The sequence below is a fragment of the Balaenoptera physalus genome, assembly GCF_965194825.1.
Source record: "Balaenoptera physalus genome assembly, chromosome: 20".
Taxonomy (NCBI): Eukaryota; Metazoa; Chordata; class Mammalia; order Artiodactyla; family Balaenopteridae; genus Balaenoptera; species Balaenoptera physalus.
Genome location: NC_138901.1, coordinates 63,460,476 through 63,482,172, shown reverse-complemented (window position 1 = coordinate 63,482,172; position 21,697 = coordinate 63,460,476). Strand labels below are relative to the sequence as shown.

The following is a 21,697-nucleotide window of genomic DNA, read 5'->3' as shown; positions in this document are numbered from 1 at the left end:
CATTTTATGTACTTTCACCGAGGGTTTCTGAGTTGGTGTTTAGAGCCCAAACCCAGTGGAGATGCTTTTTATCCGCAAGATCCATTTATATTACCCAGTTTCCGACAGCCGTCTGAATGGCTTTATACAGAGATTCTCAAGAGGGAATCAGAGCAGGGTAGGGTTGGAGGGGCGGGATACGGCTCCCAGTCAGCTGGGACTCACTGCCATCGTGAGCCAGTGTTCCTAAAGAGAGTGTCATGTCGCATTGGTCATAATGAAAAAAGGTTGGAAACAACTGCTATAAATTCTCCTTACCCGAAGGGGAAGGTGAGTAAGGCCTGGAAGACCCCGTGGAGAGTCTTCGTCCGACCGCCTGTACTGCGTCTGCCGGCGCCGGGGAGCAGGATCCCAGCCGGGGGAAGCCCATGGGGCTGGTGTTCGACCTTCGTACCACCGCAGATCTAAAGGGAAAAATAATATTACTCCCTCACCGGCAGGTTCTAGGACTTTATTTCTCTCTTTTTTCCTAAAACTTCCTAACAATATGCCGCGGAGTCGATTCTTTAAACATATGGAACATAGTCATATGCAACAAACATAAAACCTATAAAATTATACAGAGTGAGGTCTCCCTCCCATCCTTGTATCCGTCTACCTAATTCCCAACACTTCCTCAATCCTGCTCAAAAGGTTACCATTATTTTTAGTTTCTAATGTATCCTTCCAGAGTTCCTTAATTCAAATACAAGCAAACTGAATATATAATCTTATTTTCATCTTGTTTTAACAAAGGTAATAGATTCCATACCAATCATTTTCAACTTTCTTGGTCTTATATCCCCTTTATATTCTTAAAGTTACTGAAGATACCAGAGAGTTTTTATTTATGCAACTTATTGTATCTATTGATTTTTATGGTACTAGAAGTTAAAACTGAGAAATTTTTGTAATTATTCATTAAAAATAATAAACTTATGACACAAGATTATGAAAAATATTTTCCAAAACAAATTATTGAGAAGCATGACATTATTTTACATTTTGCAAATCTCTAATGTCTGGCTCAAGAGATGGCAGTTGGGTATTCATAACTGTTTCTACATTCAGTCTGTTATACGTGTTATTTTGGGAGAAGTACATGAAGAAAATACTGCCTTATAAATTTGTAACTGGAAATAGGAGAAGCACTTTGGTAGCCTTTCAGATACTGTGACACTCCTCTTTGATGCTACCCCAAACTCAGCAAGTGGTCATTTCTAAGATCAGCTGCAATGTGGAATCTGAAACCACATCGGTAAAATTTGTACTCTGTTCCATTAAACTCCATTCTCTGGCAAAAGTATCTTGGACTTGGAATGGATCTTATATCTGTGTATGCTTTTTAAAAAATTTGGTCATTTGGAAAATACTGGTTGACAGAGTTATGCAGATATTCCAAACGCTGACGCATTATATAATATCAAAAAGTCACACTCATATCAAAATATCACCACCAACTTAGTTCACTTTTGACAAAATGGCTGTCAACACCACAGCCACAGCTGTCCTCTCAAGCACCAGGTGTTCCATGAAAAAGTGGCTAAAATTCAGCTCACAATGAAAACAACCATACAAGGGCTTTTCCTTAGGACCGCTACTCCGATGTGCAGCAAAGGTGCTTTATGCCTACTTTCCACTCAAGGTCGAGATTTTCAAAGAGAGATAATACCTTTCACTGTTTCACTAAAGACACTCTTCAGAACTACAAGTGTGTGGAGGTAAAGAGACCAGGGCTAACGGCAGAACGGGAACCACTCCTGTGACGTGTCCTGAGGCACCAGCAGCTTTCCCATCACTGTGTTCACACCAACAGTGCACATGTCAGTGCAGTGAAGAAAGCAAACAGTATCCTGCAATTACCATGGAAACAGTCTCCACCTCATGGACCCTCTGAAATGGAGCCGCAGACCACACTTTGAGAACCACTGCTAGTGCGCTGTTATTCACTTTGCTGTTTTCATTTTATAATGTACCTTGGAAACTGCCCTACCTCACCACACAGAGAGCTTCCTGACTCTCTCTGGAAGGTGTTCCACTGTCACAGATGGATCAGAATAAATCTGTCCCTTACTGGTGGGCACTGGGCTTGTTGCTCATCCTTTGCTATTATAACAATTAACCACTTTGTATACATACGATTTTATACACGGGCAAGGAATACGTATCTTAGAATAAGTTACCAGAAGCTGACTGATGGGTCAAAGGATATATGCATTACTGATTTTCACAGATATTGCCAAACGCCCTTCCTAGAAGTTTTCTTAGTTTACATCGTACAAGACGGTGGGGATCCTTTTCCATTCACTGAGCTATTCCTTTGGTGGGTCCTTTTAATCTAAAATCTTGTCTCCTCCAATTTTGGAAAAAACTTTCTTAATTATTTCCTGGAAATTTTCTTCCTCGCTATTATAGTTTTCTTTCTAGAATGCCTAAACTAATTAATCCTTGAAGAGTATTATTAATTCACACTTTCCATCTTCTTGATTTGATTATCTATTTCAAATATTTCCTCAGCTCTGTCTTCCAACATTTATTTTTGTTTAGTTCAGTTATTCTATTTTGTAATGTCCAAGAGGTCTCTTTTACTTCGCTTGTTTTCAGTAGCATTTCGTTCTTACTTACAGATGCAGTCTCTAACCTAGCTCTCAGGTACTAGTTCTTCACGTAAGTTTTCCTCTCTTTGCACTCATGCGCTTTCCTCCAGATGCAGCTTTCCTGCTCTCAGCCGTCCGCCTCCATCTGGCCACCCCGCCTGAGCTAAGACTCCGGCTGCCCTGTTTTGCCTGAGCCCCACCTGCTCACACACTTACCCTGCCCGGTGGCGACAGCAGGCACCCCTCCGCTGTTCTCTTTCTCACTTCCAGAAATGTGTCCGAAGTGCTCACCCACTCAATACTTATTCTCGTTTTACTTGTCTTTGTGGACTTATACCTTTGTCATTCCTTTTCTACTTGAGTGGGGTTTTAGGATGTGGGAGAAATAAATAATATGTACATAGTCTGCTAAAACTGGTGAGATTTCATTTTTTAACAAGTTCTTCCTCAATTCTTAAAAATAATTATACTTGTGGACAAATATATATATATATATATCTCATACTATATTAATTACCCAGCCAAGCTTAAATATCATTTAAATAGACCCATTACAAAGAAATTTATTATTATTCAATTTTGTACATCTCCATTATACACATAGGTAAGAGTCTAAGTTGACCATGGAAATTAACAGATCTTTCAATCACAGCAACAATTTTAAAAGAAAGGAAGAACTGGGAAAGGAAGCAACTGCTAGCTTACCTTGGAGAGCCATGCAGATTTGTGCCAGAGCTGGCAGTGGAGGAGAGGTTCTGCTCTATGCGCTGGTAGTTCCTTATCTGAGTAGGGACGGGAATGGGGGTGGCTGTGCTGTGAGGGGACACAGTGGGCTGACACTGCCTGCAGACATCATTCATTGAAAAAGGAAAGAAATACAAGTGAGACCGCTTTCCTTTCATCTGACGCATTGGTGGTATTTAGAGGAAATTCTATAAGAAGCCAAATGATCACTTCTGAATGTGAATAAGAAATGATCACCTTGAAAATATACATAAAGCCAAAAAAACCACACTTGTCCTTTACAGAAGTCTACTGGCCTGCACATGCATACTTGCATACTGAGGAGGAAGACTTGTAAGAAGAAGGGGACAGACGCCCCTCTGCAACAACAGGAAAGAGCCACAGGCCGCAAAACGGAGCTTCATCTGCTCACACTCTGCTATGCACTCCTCATGCAAGAGGAAAAATACTTCTAGGAAAATATGCTGGGTAAAAGAACAGGAAGTTCAAGAGTAGAGATGACTGGAATGTTTACAAAAGTTGTGAGTGCAGTAAGCGTTCCCAAGGAACTTGGACTTTGATGAAGACTGAAAATACACTGTGTGACTCTCCCTGCACATAACCCATCTGAGGTCCACATTTCGTAGTGTAGCTGGTTTCTTTCCTTGCTTTTCATAAATTCAGAAACAGCACGTCCTTCGATGACTTTCAGTTCAATTTACAACATACCTTAAAACATCAGGGACAGTACTGGGCCTTAAGAATGATGAGTTATTTCCTTCTTTTGCCCTTCTGTAATTCTAAAAAAGCCACAAACTCTCCCATTTTTGCCCAATTACAACCTTACAGAGATAAAGAGATTATATATTTAGTTACCTAAACAAACAATATGATTATCTTCTAAAGTGTCACTTTAGAACTTTTGGAACCATTATTTCATATTTAAATAAAAAGAAAATCTAAGGACTTCCTGGGTGGTCCAGCGGTTAAGACTCTGCGCTCCCAATGCAGGGGGCCTGGGCTGGATCCCTGGTCAGGGAACTAGATCCCCCATGTCTCAACTAAGACCCAGCGCAGCATGCATGCATGAATGAATGAATAAATAAATAAATATTAAAAAAAAAAGAATCTAAGAGACAAAAGTACCCCCAAATTATAAATCTAGATATTAATGGGTAAACACTAAATAAAGATGTAATCTGGAACATCAGTAACATAAAGGTGGGGGGCAGTATACTCTTATACTCTATAGGAGTAGAGTTTTTATATGTGATTGAAATTGTTATCAGTTTCAAATAGATTGCTATAACTTTAAATTATTTTATATACTCTCAATGGTAACCTCAAAGAATATACCTACAGAATATACACAATAGGAAATGAGAAGAGAATCAAAGCATATCAGTACTGAAAAAAACAACAAAATACAAATGTAGTAAGAAAGGAAATGAGGGACAAAAGAGCCACAAGACATACAGAAAAGTAACAAAATGGCAGTAATAAATCTTTCCCTATAAGGCTGGAAGTGCAAGGATGGAAAGAGATATTCCATGCAAATGGTTCCCAAAGGGGAGCAGGGGTGGCTACATTAACATCAGACAGAATAGACTTTCAGTCAGATGCTGTTATAAGAAACAAAAAAAAGACATTATTTAATGATAAAAGGGTCAATTAACCATGAAGACATAACAATTATAAATATTCATGCACCAAACATCAGCACTACCACATATATGAGGCACATACATAACAGACTTGAAGGGAGAAAAGACAATTCTACAAAAATAATCGCAGGCTGAACCCACACCCTCAATCATGGATAGAACAACCAGATGGAAGACCAATAAAGAAACAACCGCCTGAACAACACCACAGACAACAGGACCTAACAGACGCTGCAGAACACTCCCCCCACTGACAGAACACATTTTTCTCTGATGCACTGGAAACATTCTCCAGGACATACCACATGGTAGGCCACAAAATGAATCTTAACAAATTTAAATCATACAAAGTATCTTTTCCAATCAATCACAAAGGATAGAAACCAGAAATCAACAGCAGAAGGAAAACTAGAAAATCCACAAATACATAGAAACTAAGCAACACAACTCTTAAACAACCTATGGGTCAAAGAAGAATTCTTGGAAAAAATCAGCAAATAACCTGAGAAAAAGAAAAATGAAAACACAATGTACCCAATCTTATGGGATACAGTGAAAGTAGTGCTAAGATGAAGTTTGTATCTCACATTCGAAAAGGTCTCAAATCAACAACCTAACTCTATCCCTCAAGGAACTAGAAAAAGAAGACAACTAAACTCAAAGCTAGCAGAAGGAAGGAAATAACAGGTAGATGTCAGAACATATACAGATTGTGCATCTTGATTTATTCAGAACTCTTTTTCTAAGATTCTGGTTGTCTTCCACTTGAGGGAAGGAAATAATAAAGATTAGAGGAGAGGTAAAGAAAATTGAGAAAATGGAAAAACAATAGAAAAAAATCAAGGAAACTAAGAGTTGGTTTATTTTTTTTAAATAAAATCAATGAAATTGACAAACCCTTAGCAAGATTAACTAAGGATAAAAGAGAAAAGACTCAAAATCAGAAAGGAAAGAAGGGACATAACTAATGCCACAGAAATAAAAAGGATTTTAAAAGAATACTATGAACAACGGCTTACCAACAAACTGATAACCTAGAAGATACAGAAAAAATCCTACAAATACACAAACTACCAAGACTGGATCATGAAGAAAGAAAATGTGAACAGACCCATTACTAGTAATGAGACTGAATCAGTAATTGAAAATCTCCTAACAAAGAAAAGTCTAGGACCAGATGGCTTCACTGGTGAATTCTATCGAACAGTTAAAGACTTAACACAAACACCCAAACTCTTCCAAAAATTTGAAGAGGAGGGAACACTCCCAAACTCATTCCATGAGTTCAGCATTACCCTAGTACCAAAGCCAGACACAGACACTACAAGAAAACTACAGAATATCCCTGGTGAAATTTGATGTGAAAATCCTCAACAAAATACTAGCAAACCAAATTCAACAGCACCTTAAAAGGATCAAACACCATGACCAAATGGGATTTACAGTATACCACCATTAACAGAACACGGACAAAAACCACATGATCATTGCAATTGATGCAGAAAGAGCATTTGTCAAAATCCAACACCCTTTCATGATAAAACCACTAAATAAAATAGGAATAGAAGGAAATTACCTCAATATAATAAAGGTCATATATGAAAAGCCCACAGCTAACAGCATACTCAATGGTGAAAGACAGAGAGCCTTTCTTCTATGATCAGTAATGAGACAAGAATGGCCACTCTCAACACTTCTATTCAACGTAGAATTCCCAGCCAGAGCAATTAGGCAAGAAAAAGAAATTAAAGACTTTCAAACTGGAAAGGAAGAAGTAAAATGATCTCTGTTCACAGATAACATGACCTTAAATGTAGAAAACTCTAAAGATTTCACATGCAAAAAAACCCCAAAACACATTAGAGCTAGCAAACTCAGCAAAGGTGCAGGATACAAAATCAACACCCACAAATCAGCTGTATTTCCATTTAATAAAAATGAACAATCCCAAAAGGAAATTAAGAAAACAATCTCACTGACAATAGTATCAAAAAGAATAAAATACTGAGGAGTAAGTCTAACCAAGGAGACGAAAGACTTGTATGCTGAAAACTACAAAACACTGCTAAAAGAAATTAAAGAAGACATCTCATATTCATAGATTGGATGACTTAGTATTTAAGATGTCAATAGTACTACCCAAAGTGTTTTATATGGATCAGTGCAATCCCTATCAAAATCCCAATGGCAATTTTTGCATAAATAGAAAAATTTAAAAATCTATCCTAGAATTCATATGGAATCTGCAAGGACCCTGAATAGTCAAAATAATCTTGGAAAAGAAGAATAAAATTAGAAGTCTCATACTTCTCCTTTTTATTTATTTATTTTTTTTTGCTGCACCACACGGCTTGTGGGATCTTAGTTCCCCAACTGGGGACTGAACCCAGGCCCACAGCAGTAAAAGTACTGAGTCCTAACCATTGGACCACCAGGGAATTCCCGGAGGTCTCATACTTTTTTATTTAAAAACATATCTCAGGACTTCTCTGGTGGCGCAGTTGTTAAGAATCTGCGTGCCAATGCAGGGGACACAGGTTCAAGCCCTGGTCCGGGAAGATCCCACATACTGCAGAGCAACTAAGCCCACGCACCACAACTACTGAGCCTGTGCTCTAGAGCCCGTGCTCCACAAGAGAGGCTACCACAATGAGAAGCCCGTGCACCGCAATGAAGAGTAGCCCCTGCTCGCCACAACTAGAGGAAGCCCATGTGCAGCAAGGAAGACCCAACACAGCCAAAAATAAATAAATTAAAAAAAAATATCACAAAGCTACAGTAATCAAAACAGCGTGGCACTGGCATAAAGACAGATCTATAGACCAGTAGAGCAGAATAGAGAGCCCAGAAACAAACACTTGCATACATGGACAAATGATCTATGACAAGGGTGCCAGCACCACTCAATGGAGAAAGGACAGTCTCTTCAGCAAATGGTGCTGGGAAAACTAGACATCCACATGCAAAAAATGAAACTGGACCCTTCCTTATCTTATGCCGTATACAAAAATCAACTAAAAATAGATTAAAGATCTAAATATAACAATATAATATATAACCATATAAAAGTATATGGAGGGACTTCCCTGGTGGTGCAGTGGTTAAGAATCTGCCCGCAAATGCAGGGGACACGGGTTCAAGCCCTGGTTTGGGAAGACCCCACATGCCGTGGAGCAACTAAGCCCGTGCGCCACAACTACGGAGCCTGCGCTCTAGAGCCTGCGAGCCGCAACTACTGAGCCCGCGTGCCACAACTACTGAAGCCCGTGCACCTAGAGACTGTGCTCTGGAACAAGAGAAGCCACCACAATGAGAAGCCCCCGCTCGACACAACTAAAGAAAGCCAGCGCGCAGCAATGAAGACCCAACACAGCCAAAAATAAATACATAAATAAATGTATATTAAAAAAAATAATAAGTATATGGAGACCTGTTCCACAACATTGTGGATATACTTAATGCTATTATTGAACTCAAACTGAAAAATGGTTAAGACGGCAGATTTTATGTTTTTTAACACAATTAAAAAAGTGAAACAAAATAAATTTTACATCAAGAACACAGAGCTCTATAACTTTACTCACATACACAAAAAATATGAAAAAATGTTTAGTGAAATATATGCAAACATACCCTCCACACACCAAGAACTCATTAGAAGCACGTCTGCCAGCAGTGCCCATCGGCATATCATCTAAAGGAAAAAGAGAAAAATACAGTCAGTTCTGCTATACCACCTGTTTAAAAAATGTATATTGTTCCAACATGACTATTAGGAAACAATCTGATCACAGTACAAATTTACCATTTGCTTATGTTGTGATTCTGCCCATGAGTAACAACAGGTGAGCACGGAACACTGCACCCAGCTGAATTCACAGGCTGCCAACATCAGGTCTTTTCAGGGTAAAGTGTCATACTTATTGCAGTGTATACGTATTTCTTCACCTTTTAACATGTGCAAAATCTGTGCTGTTTTTATCATGTTCCTTTTCATGTGCCACAGACAAAGGTTTTGAGTGTTATGCTCCTAATCCCAATTTGCCCATAAACTCTGTGGTTTTTACTGAACTACTTTGCAGGGTGTGGTGACTTTTAGGAACACGTGTGTCACATTCTAGTACAGCTGCCTGTATCCGAAGTCTAATTCACTCTAACGCTGGAGCACCCGCACTCCTGCGTGACACTCTCCTGTGTCTTGCACGGGTAGCTGAACAAGATGTCATGAAACTGGGGCCTCTTGGACACAGATGCCACAGGCCATCTTCATGCTCAGACCTCATCCGTCTAAGGGAATAGAGCGCAGCTCAGAACACAGGGGCCTGTCACCTCTATACCCACTAGATCATACTGCCCTGTGTGACCTTTACATGGCTGCAAAGGTATAATTCATATGTGTTGATGTGAAATAGCAGTGTTGACCAAATAATATAAATTTTTAAAAATAAAATAAACTGTGGTAACCTCAAAATACTCAAAAAGGAAAAAAATAATCATAAATATCCTTTTGAATGGCCACACATGGAACTGAGAAATACATTTACTTTGGTCGCTACTCTCATGAAGCTTACATTCTAGTAGTGAAAGAAGGTAATAATACCAGGCAGTGATAAGATGGATAAAAGGAAAGTGAATCAGGGTAAGGGGATAAAGAGAGGGGCAAGGAAGGAGTCGATTTTAAAGACAATAGTTTCCTACGGAGGAAACGGGGCAGAGGGGACAGGGTTGGAAGCTGGAGTTCACTAAGAGTTCACCTCTTCATTTTGTAGCTTTGAGTTTGGAATCATACATCATTACGAAACAAAATTAAGTCAAAAGAAAAGAACAAGCTCTAGAAATCAAAAATAAAATGAAGCGATGGAACCTAATCATATATCAACTTGGTAGCATAACCACCAGAGGGGAATGAATGCTTTCTTTTTTTTTTTTTAAGTTCTTTATTGAGGATTTTTTGTTTTTGATTTTGTTTGGGTTGGGTCTCCGTTGCTGTGCGTGGGCTTTCTCTAGTTGCGGCGAGCGGGGGCTACTCTTCGTTCCGGTGCACAGGCTTCTCATTGCAGTGGCTTCTCCTGTTGTGGAGCATGGGCTCTAGGTGCGTGGGCTTCAGTAGTTGTGGCGCGTAGGCTTAGTTGCTCCGCGGCATGTGGGATCTTCCTTGACCAGGGATCGAACCCATGTCCCCTGCACTGGCAGGTGGGCTCTTAACCACTGCGCCACCAGGGAAGTCTGGGGATGCTTTCAAGTGACTTTAAACTCAGTAATTTAATTGGGGGGGTGGGTGGGAAACACCCAACTCCAGGCCCCTGTAGTCCTCCTGTTCCACCTGAGGCGAGAGGAAGAATCTGAAACACCTGTGAAGTTCACAGCCCAGAGGCACAGGCTCAACGCAAGGCAGAGCCCCAATCACAGGACTCGCCCACTCCTCACCACCACATCACTAAAGGCCTACTGACAGCAGGTCCTTTCACCCGGTACATCATGTGCGCCTATCAAGAAAGAATTACAGGGCTTCCCTGGTGGCGCAGTGGTTAAGAATCTGCCTGCCAACGCAGGCCACATGGGTTCGAGCCCTGGTCCGGGAAGATCCCACATGCCACGGAGCAACTAAGCCTGTGCGCCACAACTACTGAGTCTGTGCTCTAGAGCTCGCGAGCCACAACTACTGAGCCCAAGTGCTGCAACTACTGAAGCCCCCACGCCTAGAGCCCATGCTCCGCAGCAAGAGAAGCCACTGCAATGAGAAGCCCACGCACCGCAACGAAGAGTAGCCCCCCGCTCACTGTAACTAGAGAAAGCCCGTGCGCAGCAACGGAGATCCAACGCCGCCAAAAATAAAAATAAATAAAATAAAGAAATTTATTTTTTTAAAAAAGAATCTTATTTCTTTAAAAAAAAGAGAAAGAATTGCAAGGCATATCAAAAGGCAAAAAAAAACACACTTTGAAGAGACAGAGCAAGCATCAGAACCAGACATGGTGAGGATGTTGGAATTATCAGATAGGGAATTTAAAACAAGTATGATTAATATGCTCAGGGCTCTAATGGGGAAAGCAGATAGCATGCAAGAACAGATGGGCAAGGTAAGCAGAGATGGAAATCCTAAGAAAGATCCAAAAAGAAATGCTGGAGATAAACACTGTAACATTAATGAAGAATGTCTTTGGTGTGCTTATTAGTAGACTGGACATGTCTGAGAACAGAATCTCTGAGCAAGAGTATTATTTCAAGAGAATCCTTGAAAACCCAAAAACAAAGAGAACAAAGACTTAAAAAAAAAAAAACACCCAAAAAACAGAACAGAATATCCACAGTCTGTGGGACAACTATAAAAGGTATAACATATGCATAATGGTGATTCCAGAAGGAGAAGAAAGAGGAGCAACAGAAGGAAATATTTGAAACAATGACTGAGAATTTCCCCAAATTAATGTCAGACACCAAGCCACAGATCCAGGAAGCTCAGAAAACACCCAGCAGGGTAAATGCCCCAAACAACTACACTTCAGCATGTCATTTTCAAATTACAGAAAATCAAACATAAAGAAAATATCCTGAAAGAAGCCAGAGGAAAGGAACACCATACCTACAGAGGAACAAAGATAAGAATTACATAGACTTCTCCTCAGAAACCACGCAAGCAGAAAGAGAGTGGAGGGAAATATTTAAGGTGTTGAGAGAAATAAACCACCAACTTAGAATTCTGTACCCTGCAAAATTATCCTCCAAAATGAAGGAGAAATAAAGACTCTCAGACAAATAAAAATTGAGGGCATTTGTTGCCAGTAGATCTGCCTTGCAAGAAGTTCTTTAGAGAGAAGGAAAATAATATGGATCAGAAAACCGAATCTACATAAAGAAAGGAAGAACACTGAAGAAAGAATAAGTGAAGGTAAAATAAAAACTTTTATTTTTATTATTATTTTTTAATTGGAGTAAAATTGCTTTACAATGTTGTTAAGTTTCTGCTGTACAATGAAATGAATCAGCTATATGTAGACATATATCCCCTCCCTCTTGGACCTCCCTCCCACCCCCCCACATCCCACCCGTCTAGGTCGTCACAGAGCACCGAGCTGATCTCCCTGTGCTTTACAGCAGGTTCTCACTAGCTATCTGTTTTACACATGATAGTGTATTTATGTCAAACCTAAGCTCCCAATTCGTCCTAGCTTCCCCTTCCCCACTGTGTCCACATGTCCATCCTCTATGTCTACGTCTCTATTCCTGCCCTGGAACTAGGTTCATCTGTACCATTTTTCTAGATTCCACGTATATGCGTTAATATACGATATTTGTTTTTCTCTTTCTGGCTTACTTCACTCTGTATGACAGACTCTAGGTCCATCCACATCTCTACAAATCCCAATTTCATTCCTTTTTATGGCTGAGTAATATTCCACTGTATATAACATACCACATCTTCTTTATCCATTCACCTATCATTGGACATTTAGGTTGTTTCCATGTCCTGGCTACTGTAAATAGTGCTACAATGAACATTGGGGTACACGTGTCCTTTTGAATTATGGTTTTATCAGGGTACATGCCCAGTAGTGGGGTTGCTGGGTCATATGGTAGTTCTATTTTTAGTTTTTTAAGGAACCTCCATACTGTTCTCCATAGTGGCTGTATCAATTTACATTCCCACCAGCAGTGCAAAAGGGTTCCCTTTTCTCCACACCCTCTCCAGCATTTATTGTTTATAGATTTTTTGATGATGGCCATTCTGACTGGTGTGAGGTGATACTTCATTGTAGTTTTGATTTGCGTTTCTCTAATAATTAGTGATGTTGAGCATCTTTTCACGTGCCTCTTGGCCACCTGTATGTCTTCTTTGGTGAAATGTCTGTTTAGGTCTTCTGCCCGTATTTTAATTGGGTTGTTTGTTTTTTTGATATTGAGCTCCATGAGCTGTTTACAGGTAACAATTTGTTCAAAATAACAACAGCAACAATGTACTCAGTTATGTATGCTTCCCTACATATCTTATGTGTATATATACAGACATACTTATGTAGCTTATATATAAGTGCAATTAATGACAGTGATACAAGGGATGGGAGGAAGGAATTAGGATTATTTTGTTATTGATATTATAAGATACCTACACTATTTATGAATGGTATAGCATATTTGAAAGTGGACTTGGATTAGTTACACATGTATGTTGCAAATCTAGGGCAACCACTAAAAAAAATAAAAAAGAGGTATAATTGATATGCTAAGAAAGGAAAGAAAATAGAACCATAATAAATGCTCAATTAAAACCACAAAAGGTAGAAAAAGAGTGGAAGACAAGAACAAAGATCAAGGACAACAACAGAAAACAGTAATGAATATGGTAGAAACTAATCCAGGTACAGCAATAATCACTTTTAACATCAGTGGTCTAAATGCACAATTAAAAGACAGAAATTTCAAAGAAGATACACAGATGGCCAACAGGCCAATGAAAAGATATTCAACATCACTTATTATTAAAGAAACGCAAATCAAAACCACAATGAGGTACACCACCTCACACCAGTCTGAATGGCTACCATCAAAAAGTCTACAAATAATAAATGCTGGAGAGAGGGTGGAGAAAAGGGAACCCTCCTATTCCACCACTGTTGGTGGGAATGTAAATTGGTGCAGCCACTATGGAGAATAGTATGGAGGTTCCTCAAAAAACTAAAAATAGAGATGTCATATGATCCAGCAATCCTACTCCTGGGGATATATCTGGAGAAAACTCTAATTCAAAAAGATACGTGCACCCGTATGTTCATAGCAGCACTATTCACAATGGCCAAGACATGGAAACAACCTAAAGGTCCATCAACAGATGAATGGATAAAGAAGACGTTGTACATATACACAATGGAAATTACTCATAAAAAAGAATGAAAAATGACATTTACAGCTTCATGGCTGGATCCAGAGATTATCATACTAAGTGAAGTAAGTCAGACAGAGAAAGATAAATACCATATATCACTTATATGTGGAATCTAAAAAAATGATACAAATGAACTTATGTACAAAACAGAAATAGACTCACAGACATAGAAAACAAACTTATGGTTAGCAAAGGGGATAAGGAGGGATAAATTAGGAGTTTGGGATTAACATATACACACTACTGTATATAAAGCAGATAACCAACAAGGACCTATACTGTATAACACAGAGAACTCTATTCAATATCTTGTAATAACCTATAATGGAAAATAATCTGAAAGAGAATACATATATACATATATGTATAACTAAATCACTTTGCTGTACACTTGAAAATAACACAGCATTGTAAATTAACTATACTTCAATTTAAAAAAAAGTAGGAAAGGGGGAGGGAGAGCTGTACAGAGGAGCCACAAGTCCCACCCACAATGCAGGAGCCGCAGTCCCCTTCAAAAAAAAAAAAAAAAATCAGTGGTTTCCAGCGGTTAGGTGGGGAGGAATAAGTAGGTGGACCACAGAGGATTTTTAAGGCAGTGAAAATGCTCTGTATAATAACAATGGTGGAAACATGTCATTATACATTTGTCCAAACCACAGAATGTACACCACCAAGAGTGAACTCTGAAGTAAACTGTGGACGTTAGGTGATTATGATGTGTCAATGTCGGTTCATCGTTGGTGACAAATGTACCACTCTGGTGACTGATGATTACAACGGGGGAAGCTATGCAATAAGGGGTACATAAGGGTATATGGGGAATCTCTGTACCTTTCTCTCAATTTTGTTGTATAACCTAAAACTGACCTAAAAAATTAAATCTTGGCGAGCTCCCTGAGGGACTAGTGGTTAGAATTCCAAGCTTTCACTACCGTGGCCCAGGTTCAGTCCCTGGTTGGGGAAATGAGATCCCGCAAGCCGCGTGCCGTGGCCAAAAAGGAAAAATTAAATCTTTTAAAAAACTATCTTATAGGGGCTTCCCTGGTGGCACTAGTGGTTGAGAGTCTGCCTGCCAATGCAGGGGACACGGGTTCGAGCCCTGGTCTGGGAAGATCCCGCATGCCGCGGGGCAACTGGGCCCGTGAGCCACAATTGGTGAGCCTGCGCGTCTGGAGCCTGTGCTCCGCAACAGGAGAGGCCGCGATAGTGAGAGGCCCGCGCACCGCGATGAAGAGTGGCCCCCGCTTGCCACAGCTGGAGAGAGCCCTCGCACAGAAACGAAGACCCAACACAGCCATAAATAAATAAATAAATAAAATTAAATAAACCCAAAAGTTTAAAAAAAAAAAAAAAAAAGTAAAAAAAAACAAAAAACAAAACTATCTTATACATATGATATACTTCACAATAACAAATTTTTACTAATTACATGGCAGGGTGTGGTCAACCGTAACAAATGCTGTGGACACATCAAAAAGATGAGGACTGAGAAATGACCCCTGGGATTTGGCAGCATAAAAAGACCTCGACAGGAGCAGTTTGGGAAAAAAAGAAATGTTTTTAAGACAACATTTATACAATACAAAAAAAACCAAAGGTAACTTCAATAAAACAAAAGGTGTGAATGTCCTTTACGTAGAAAAGTATAAACATGCATCAAAACACACTAAAGAAATCTAAGTAAGTGGAGGAACAAACACACAAACATTCTTGAGCAGACAATTCTCTAGGTCCCTGAATAGGTCTTAGAGAATCAGTACAATGCTGGTCAAAATCCCCAAATGGTTTTTTGTAGGATTTTCAAGTTGAAATTAAACTATATGGGGGGGGGCAAAGGGGGCCAAGAATAGCCCGGGTGACTCCACAGAATTCTAGGATGCCCCCCACCATCACCTTCCACCCCATCTTACGCACACACAATGAAACAAATTCTTTATATAAGCCTGATACGACAAGTCTGGAATTGCGTATCAGTGTAGAAAGGACAGAATATTCAATAAATAATGCTAGGGTAATTGATCGAGCCCTTATGCCATCTACACAAATTAATTCCAGGTAAAGTTAAATATGAAAAAAAACCATGAAAATCTTTAGAAGGCACCATGATAACATTGGGGCAGCATGGCAGAAGTGTTAGTGGCTACAACTTGCTTATACCAATATTTTATAGAGTTAAAGTTATACATATCTAGAGCATCCACCTGGAAGAAATTCTGGCACAAGGACATCTCTTATAACACATTTTGAACAGTAAAAAGAAATGTTCCAAGTCATAATCAGTAGGGAAATGGATGGTGGTTTAGTTGCACTATAAATATCATATATTAAAATAACTAGATACACGCCTAGATATAGATCTAGATATACAGCAAAAATATGAATAAAAAAGCAAACTATAGAAAACAATATTCTATATAACATTTACTTGAAACTAAAATCATAAAAATATTTTATGTTCTTTATGGATACAGGGGCATATTAGAATTACAGATCAAGAGGAAGAATACATCTCTGGCAAGAGAAGAATGATGCAAGGTGCTCTGGTTGTACCTACAGCACTTTATTCCTTTAAAAAGACATCTAAAACATATATGGCAAAATGTTGACATAAATAAAATTAGCACGGTGGATGATCTGAGTATCTGCCGTATTATTTTGTTTGAAATATTTCACAATTTTAAAAGTTTTAATTAACTTTTTAGTGAAATAAAACCGCCACACAGGATGAGTTTTAAAGGCAGCTCCCAGCTCTCAGCACACGGATCAGGGCCCGCCGCGTGCCTTATGTGCCGTGTGTTTCCCCTGCCCCAGCCAACCAGCCCCGACGCGTGTTTGGTCTAGGGCCACAGCCTTCACAACAGCCAGCGCAGGGGTGAACGTAAGCAGCTGCTAAATACGTATTTGACAAACAACTAGAGACCTCTTGATACAAACGTCTCCAACCTTCTACATCTGCACACGGTCAACTGGGTACTATTCACTTGTTGAAAGTAATCAAATTTCCAAGCCATGTTTCCGTCCTTTTTCATGGTTTTGTCTAACTTCTCTTTTTGTAGGTTTTCTGGTGCCCTTCACTGTTCCACAGAACCCTGACTGTATTTAGTCAGCTTGGATTCTGCTTCCTTTATAAAAAATTCTTCCTGTAAATTTATGAGACTCATTCCTGAACTCAGGCCAGTAGCTCCTGAAGCACCATCCAGACTGTTTTTAAGACCTTTGACTCTGTTTTCTTCCAAAAGAGGTCTTCTTTTAATTCCTTTCCTTAAATTTAATTTCTCTCATTATGTTGGCTTCTCTATTCCTTTCTGTTTGGATACAAACAGAATCTGAGATCATTTCCTACAAAGTTTTCATCTACCTTCAGAATCCAAGGTTACTGTCTTATAGAAGATGACTGAGCAGATTACAGGAAGGTAGGTAGATAGTTCTGCGAATTCCATCAACTAAATAAAATGTCCATTTGAAAAGGTGTCCTACACGAGAGAGCGTGATATGAAGGTTAAAAAATGCTAGTCTAGTCAATTCAGAAATATAATGTGTACAAGCAGAAAAGATTCTCACATGAGTGGTCTGACGAGGTGCTGTGCGGAACCAAAACAAAGTCATCCGTGTCACAAGAAGAGTTCTTGCTACTAGTACTGGCAGAACCTTTGGACACCTGGAGATAGCTGGGAGGACCCAATGGTGGGGAGGATAAGTTTTCTTCCTGAATATGCTGCATATCTGGAAGGGACTAAAATTAACAACATAAAATTAAAAGTGGCCTCATAATAAAATGCAAGTCAGAATAGCCATCAGACTAAGGAATATTTTTTTCATGAAAGTGGCATAGAGTTCAATTCCATTTAAGATTTTAAAAAATCTCTTTGGAAAATCTTTCCCTTAGAAAAGCACAGTTTAAAGTGTCTTTGCATAATGACTTCTAAAATGTTTTCCAAAAATGATACTTAAAAATACATCATACCAAAAAAAAAAACAAAACAAAACAACAAAAAAACCATCATACCAGTTATCACATGTACACGCTGCCTCTCCTGAAATGGTTCAGGTGAGTTTTTATCATCTCCACATCCCCGTTTCAGCGCATGGCCTAGCAAAGCAGATACTCAATACCTGTTTACTTAATGACTAAAACAAAACGTCCAGGGACTTTAAATTAATGACATCCTGCACACACAAAGTTTTAAATCTCCAATGAAGAAAACATTATAAAAGGGAAAGCAAGAGACCATGTTAACAGTAAGGATAAGGGCATGTAAGCACAGAGATTATTTACACTTCCAGAAGGAGAGATTTAGAAAACCTTACAGGCGTGGGTGTGTTCCTTTTGTGTTCTTTTTTTGTCAGAGGAAGGAGTTGATTTGTGGGAGATAGGACAGGAAGGGAAGAAAAGCATATAAAGATATTTAAAGATACGTGGGCGTAAGTAGCTATAGACCTCTTGACACTTGCCCACTTCAAGGACACTAGTGACAACTCTAATTGAATGTCTTCATCATACAACAGTTTCCTAAAACAATGAACTTCATAATTTATTGTGTTAGGTCCCCATTACCATGTTTTGTTTTGTTTTTTAAATTTAGGTGTAGTTTAATCACGTAATAGTTTTACATTTTGAATGTTTAAGTTACATTTAATTTCCACCCACATAGCCCCAAAGAAAGAAAGTAATCATTCACTGTTAGTTGTGTTTCACTAAAACAAACCATTACCATGTTTAACCTTTGTTTCTATTTAAGAAAAAGAAAAATACTACAAAATGCTCTTTAAACCCCAGTCTTAAACTGCTGGCGCTCCTTTGAAGGTCACGGAGCAATGAAATCAGTCTCAAATCTCCTGATCACTTCTTTGTGTGTATGTGTGTGTTTGACATACACATGATATAAATTCTCCTTATCACTTTTTGAAGAGCACTTATGCTTCAAGGTTATAAGAGAGAGGAAGATGGAGGGACTAACATTATAGAGCACCTACCACGGGCTGGGCACTGCTAAGAGCTTTCCGTGTTATGATCTAACTTCGGCCCTGTTCTGAAATCCATTTCATATATAAATAAACAAAACTCAGAAGATGAGGAAATCTGCCAACTGAAGAGCAGCTGAGCTGGGCTGGATCCCAAGTATCTAACTCCACGATTTCTTTCCAGTGCCATTTCTTTCCAGGCAGGAACTCTCTCAGTTTCTTCCTTTGCTATTTATAAAATCACCTTCATCCACAACCACTTGGGTGGAAGAGATGCTTCTTGCGTTCAAAGCTAATCTCTCCACTAATTCTCCCCACCTCCTCAAGGACCCAGATCACTCCCCTCTGCTCCTGACACTTTCACCCTCTCCCTTTATTCTGGCTTTTTTCCCCTCTGCACACAAACATGTTTAATTTTTCCACATCTCAAATCAATGCAACCCTCTCAATTACCATCTTCTCTCCCTTCTTCACTTAACAACGTTTCCTGAAACTTCAGTCTTCACTGACCCCAATTCCTCACCCCCTGTGTGTCGCCTAACCCACCATAACCCACCTCCTGCTTTCAACCCTCCACCAAAGCCGCCCTTATGAAGCCCACCGGGGACCCCTGTGGCCGCGTTCTCCGGAGGCTCCTCTATGCCTTCAGTTGCCTGCCTCTGCGACTCCGACACTGTGGGCCGCTCTCCTCCTGACCCACCCCCTCCGTTCAGTGACCCTACTCTCTTGCTTTCCCCGCTACTTCTTAGTCTCCTTTGCCCCTTGACGGAGAGGAGTGGCTTGCGGGATTCCCCAGGGCCACCCTGGGCCTCCACTCCGCACACTTCGTAGCCTCACCAGGGGTCACTCTCACCTTCCTGCCTCGGCTACCACTGCCAGAGGGACGACTGCAGCTCTGCCTCTCCCAGGCTGCCCCGGCGCCTGCCCCCGCGCCTGCACACCACCAGCGCATCGCCTCTGTGCTCCCTCGCTGAGTGGCTCCATCGAAGTCCACCCACTTGGGTCCCGTCAAGATCACCCTCTTCCTTAGGTCCCCAGTTCAAGCAATCCAAGTGCCACGAACGCTTCACCTTGCTCCTCCTGGCCCCTCGTCTTCCCCTTTCCTACTGCTGACTTACTTCAGGTCCTCATTCTCAATAAAAACAAAGCAAAACCAAACCCAAACCGAAAAGTCTGCAATGGTCACAGGCTGTTCTCTCTGATCTGGTGGAGAGGCTTCTCTCCGTGTCCCCGATCCAATCCTCCACCTGCGTACAGAGGGGTTTATTCGCTAAAACACAGCGGATCAGGTGACGCCTCCACTTAGAATCTCTCAAATGGCTCACCACAAAAAGTCTGGCAGCCTCTGCTCGGTGCCCAAATTCTGCCAAGACACAGCCTCTCCCTACCCTTCTGGCTCTGCTTTCCCCTCAGCACATCACCAAAGCTCTCTGCACCCTACAGACTGAATCGTCAGAGAAGCCTGTCCAACAGAGCTTCCTGCAACGATGGGAGAGTTCTGTTCTATCCAGCGTGGCGGCCACCAGCTACATGTGGCTATGAGCACTTGAAATGTGGCCAGGGAGACTACGGAGCTGAACTTAATTCTAATAAACGTTGTGGCCAAGGACGGCTACAGATTCCTTCAGCGGGTCACCATTCCACAGGGATTCCTCTGCTTACAACACCACTCTTCTACAAATTCACCGTGCTTACTCTTCCTTCAAAACTCAGCTCAAGGGCTTCCCTGGTGGCACAGTGGTTGAGAATCCACCTGCCAGTGCAAGGGACACGGGTTCAAGCCCTGGTCCGGGAAGATCCCACATGCCGCGGAGCAACTAAGCCCGTGCGCCACAACTACTGAGCCTGCGCTCTAGAGCCCGCGAGCCACAACTACTGAGCCCGTGTGCTACAACTACTGAAGCCCGCCCGCCTAGAGCCCGTGCTCCGCAACAAGAGAAGCCACCGCAATGAGAAGCCTGCGCAACACAACGAAGGGTAGCCCCCGCTTGCCGCAACTAGAGAAAGCCCGTGCGCAGCAACGAAGACCCAACGCAGCCAAAAATAAATAAATAAATAAACAAAAACAAAAACAAAAAACTCAGCTCAGTGCCTCTCCTGAGCATCTTTGCTGGCTTCTTAGTCTGATTTCATGCCCCTCATCCACACTCCCACAGGCAGTAAAGGCGTGTATACATATGATTCTATAGCGATGCTTTACCTCACTCTTCTCCACACAATTAAACTAAAAGCTCCTCAATGAAGGGATCTGGTCATATCTTCCACTGGTATCAACCAAAACTTCACATAAAGTAGGCATTTAATAAATGTCATTAAAGCAACAGATATTCAAGAGATATTATCTAAATAGCATTTAGCCTATAGCCAGTATCATAACTAAAAGAGTGATTTGAGTTTTTTGTTACAGAGTTTTTCTTTTTCACCTTTCAAAGATTTCTCTGGAAGGAAGTAGCAGCTGGATATTTGTGTGAGAATGTAAAAAAGAGAATGTTACGTGGGCCTGCCTGCACGCTGGCCACCCTCAGTACAAGTCTGCTGCAGCCCTAGGAAGGAAGGCAGTGCCTATAGGAAGTCCTCTCACTTTTGCAGACTATGTTGAAAGCAAGGCCTATCAAACCATCCCATTTTCTAATCTCACTAACTGGAAATTACATTACATTACATTATATTATATTATATTATTCCTGCTCTCCTCTTATTTCCAGATTTCCTTCTTTTCACTTCAAGCATTAGCTTCTCAAAAAGGCCTTCAAAAAAAGGTTTTTCCACCGAAGTTCTGCGCATCTAAGTATGTCTCCCCTCCCCCGCCCCTCGCCCCTCCCCCTGCGAGCACGTGTTCCGCTCTTCCC

General features: G+C 40.6%; 1 protein-coding gene across 13 annotated transcripts in view; it reads right to left on the bottom strand.

Moving 5' to 3' along the window:
• Positions 1-21,697, bottom strand: part of ULK2 (unc-51 like autophagy activating kinase 2) — a 65,606-nt gene that overhangs the window by 18,313 nt on the left and 25,596 nt on the right. For all 13 annotated transcript variants that reach the window (XM_082441048.1, XM_082441042.1, XM_082441040.1 and 10 more), the window contains 4 exons: positions 17,448-17,619; positions 8,636-8,696; positions 3,321-3,458; positions 298-443 (listed from right to left, as the gene is read on the bottom strand). In XM_082441048.1, coding sequence (XP_082297174.1) covers positions 298-443; positions 3,321-3,458; positions 8,636-8,696; positions 17,448-17,619 — 517 coding nt within the window. The remainder of the gene's footprint in view (positions 1-297; positions 444-3,320; positions 3,459-8,635; positions 8,697-17,447; positions 17,620-21,697) is intronic.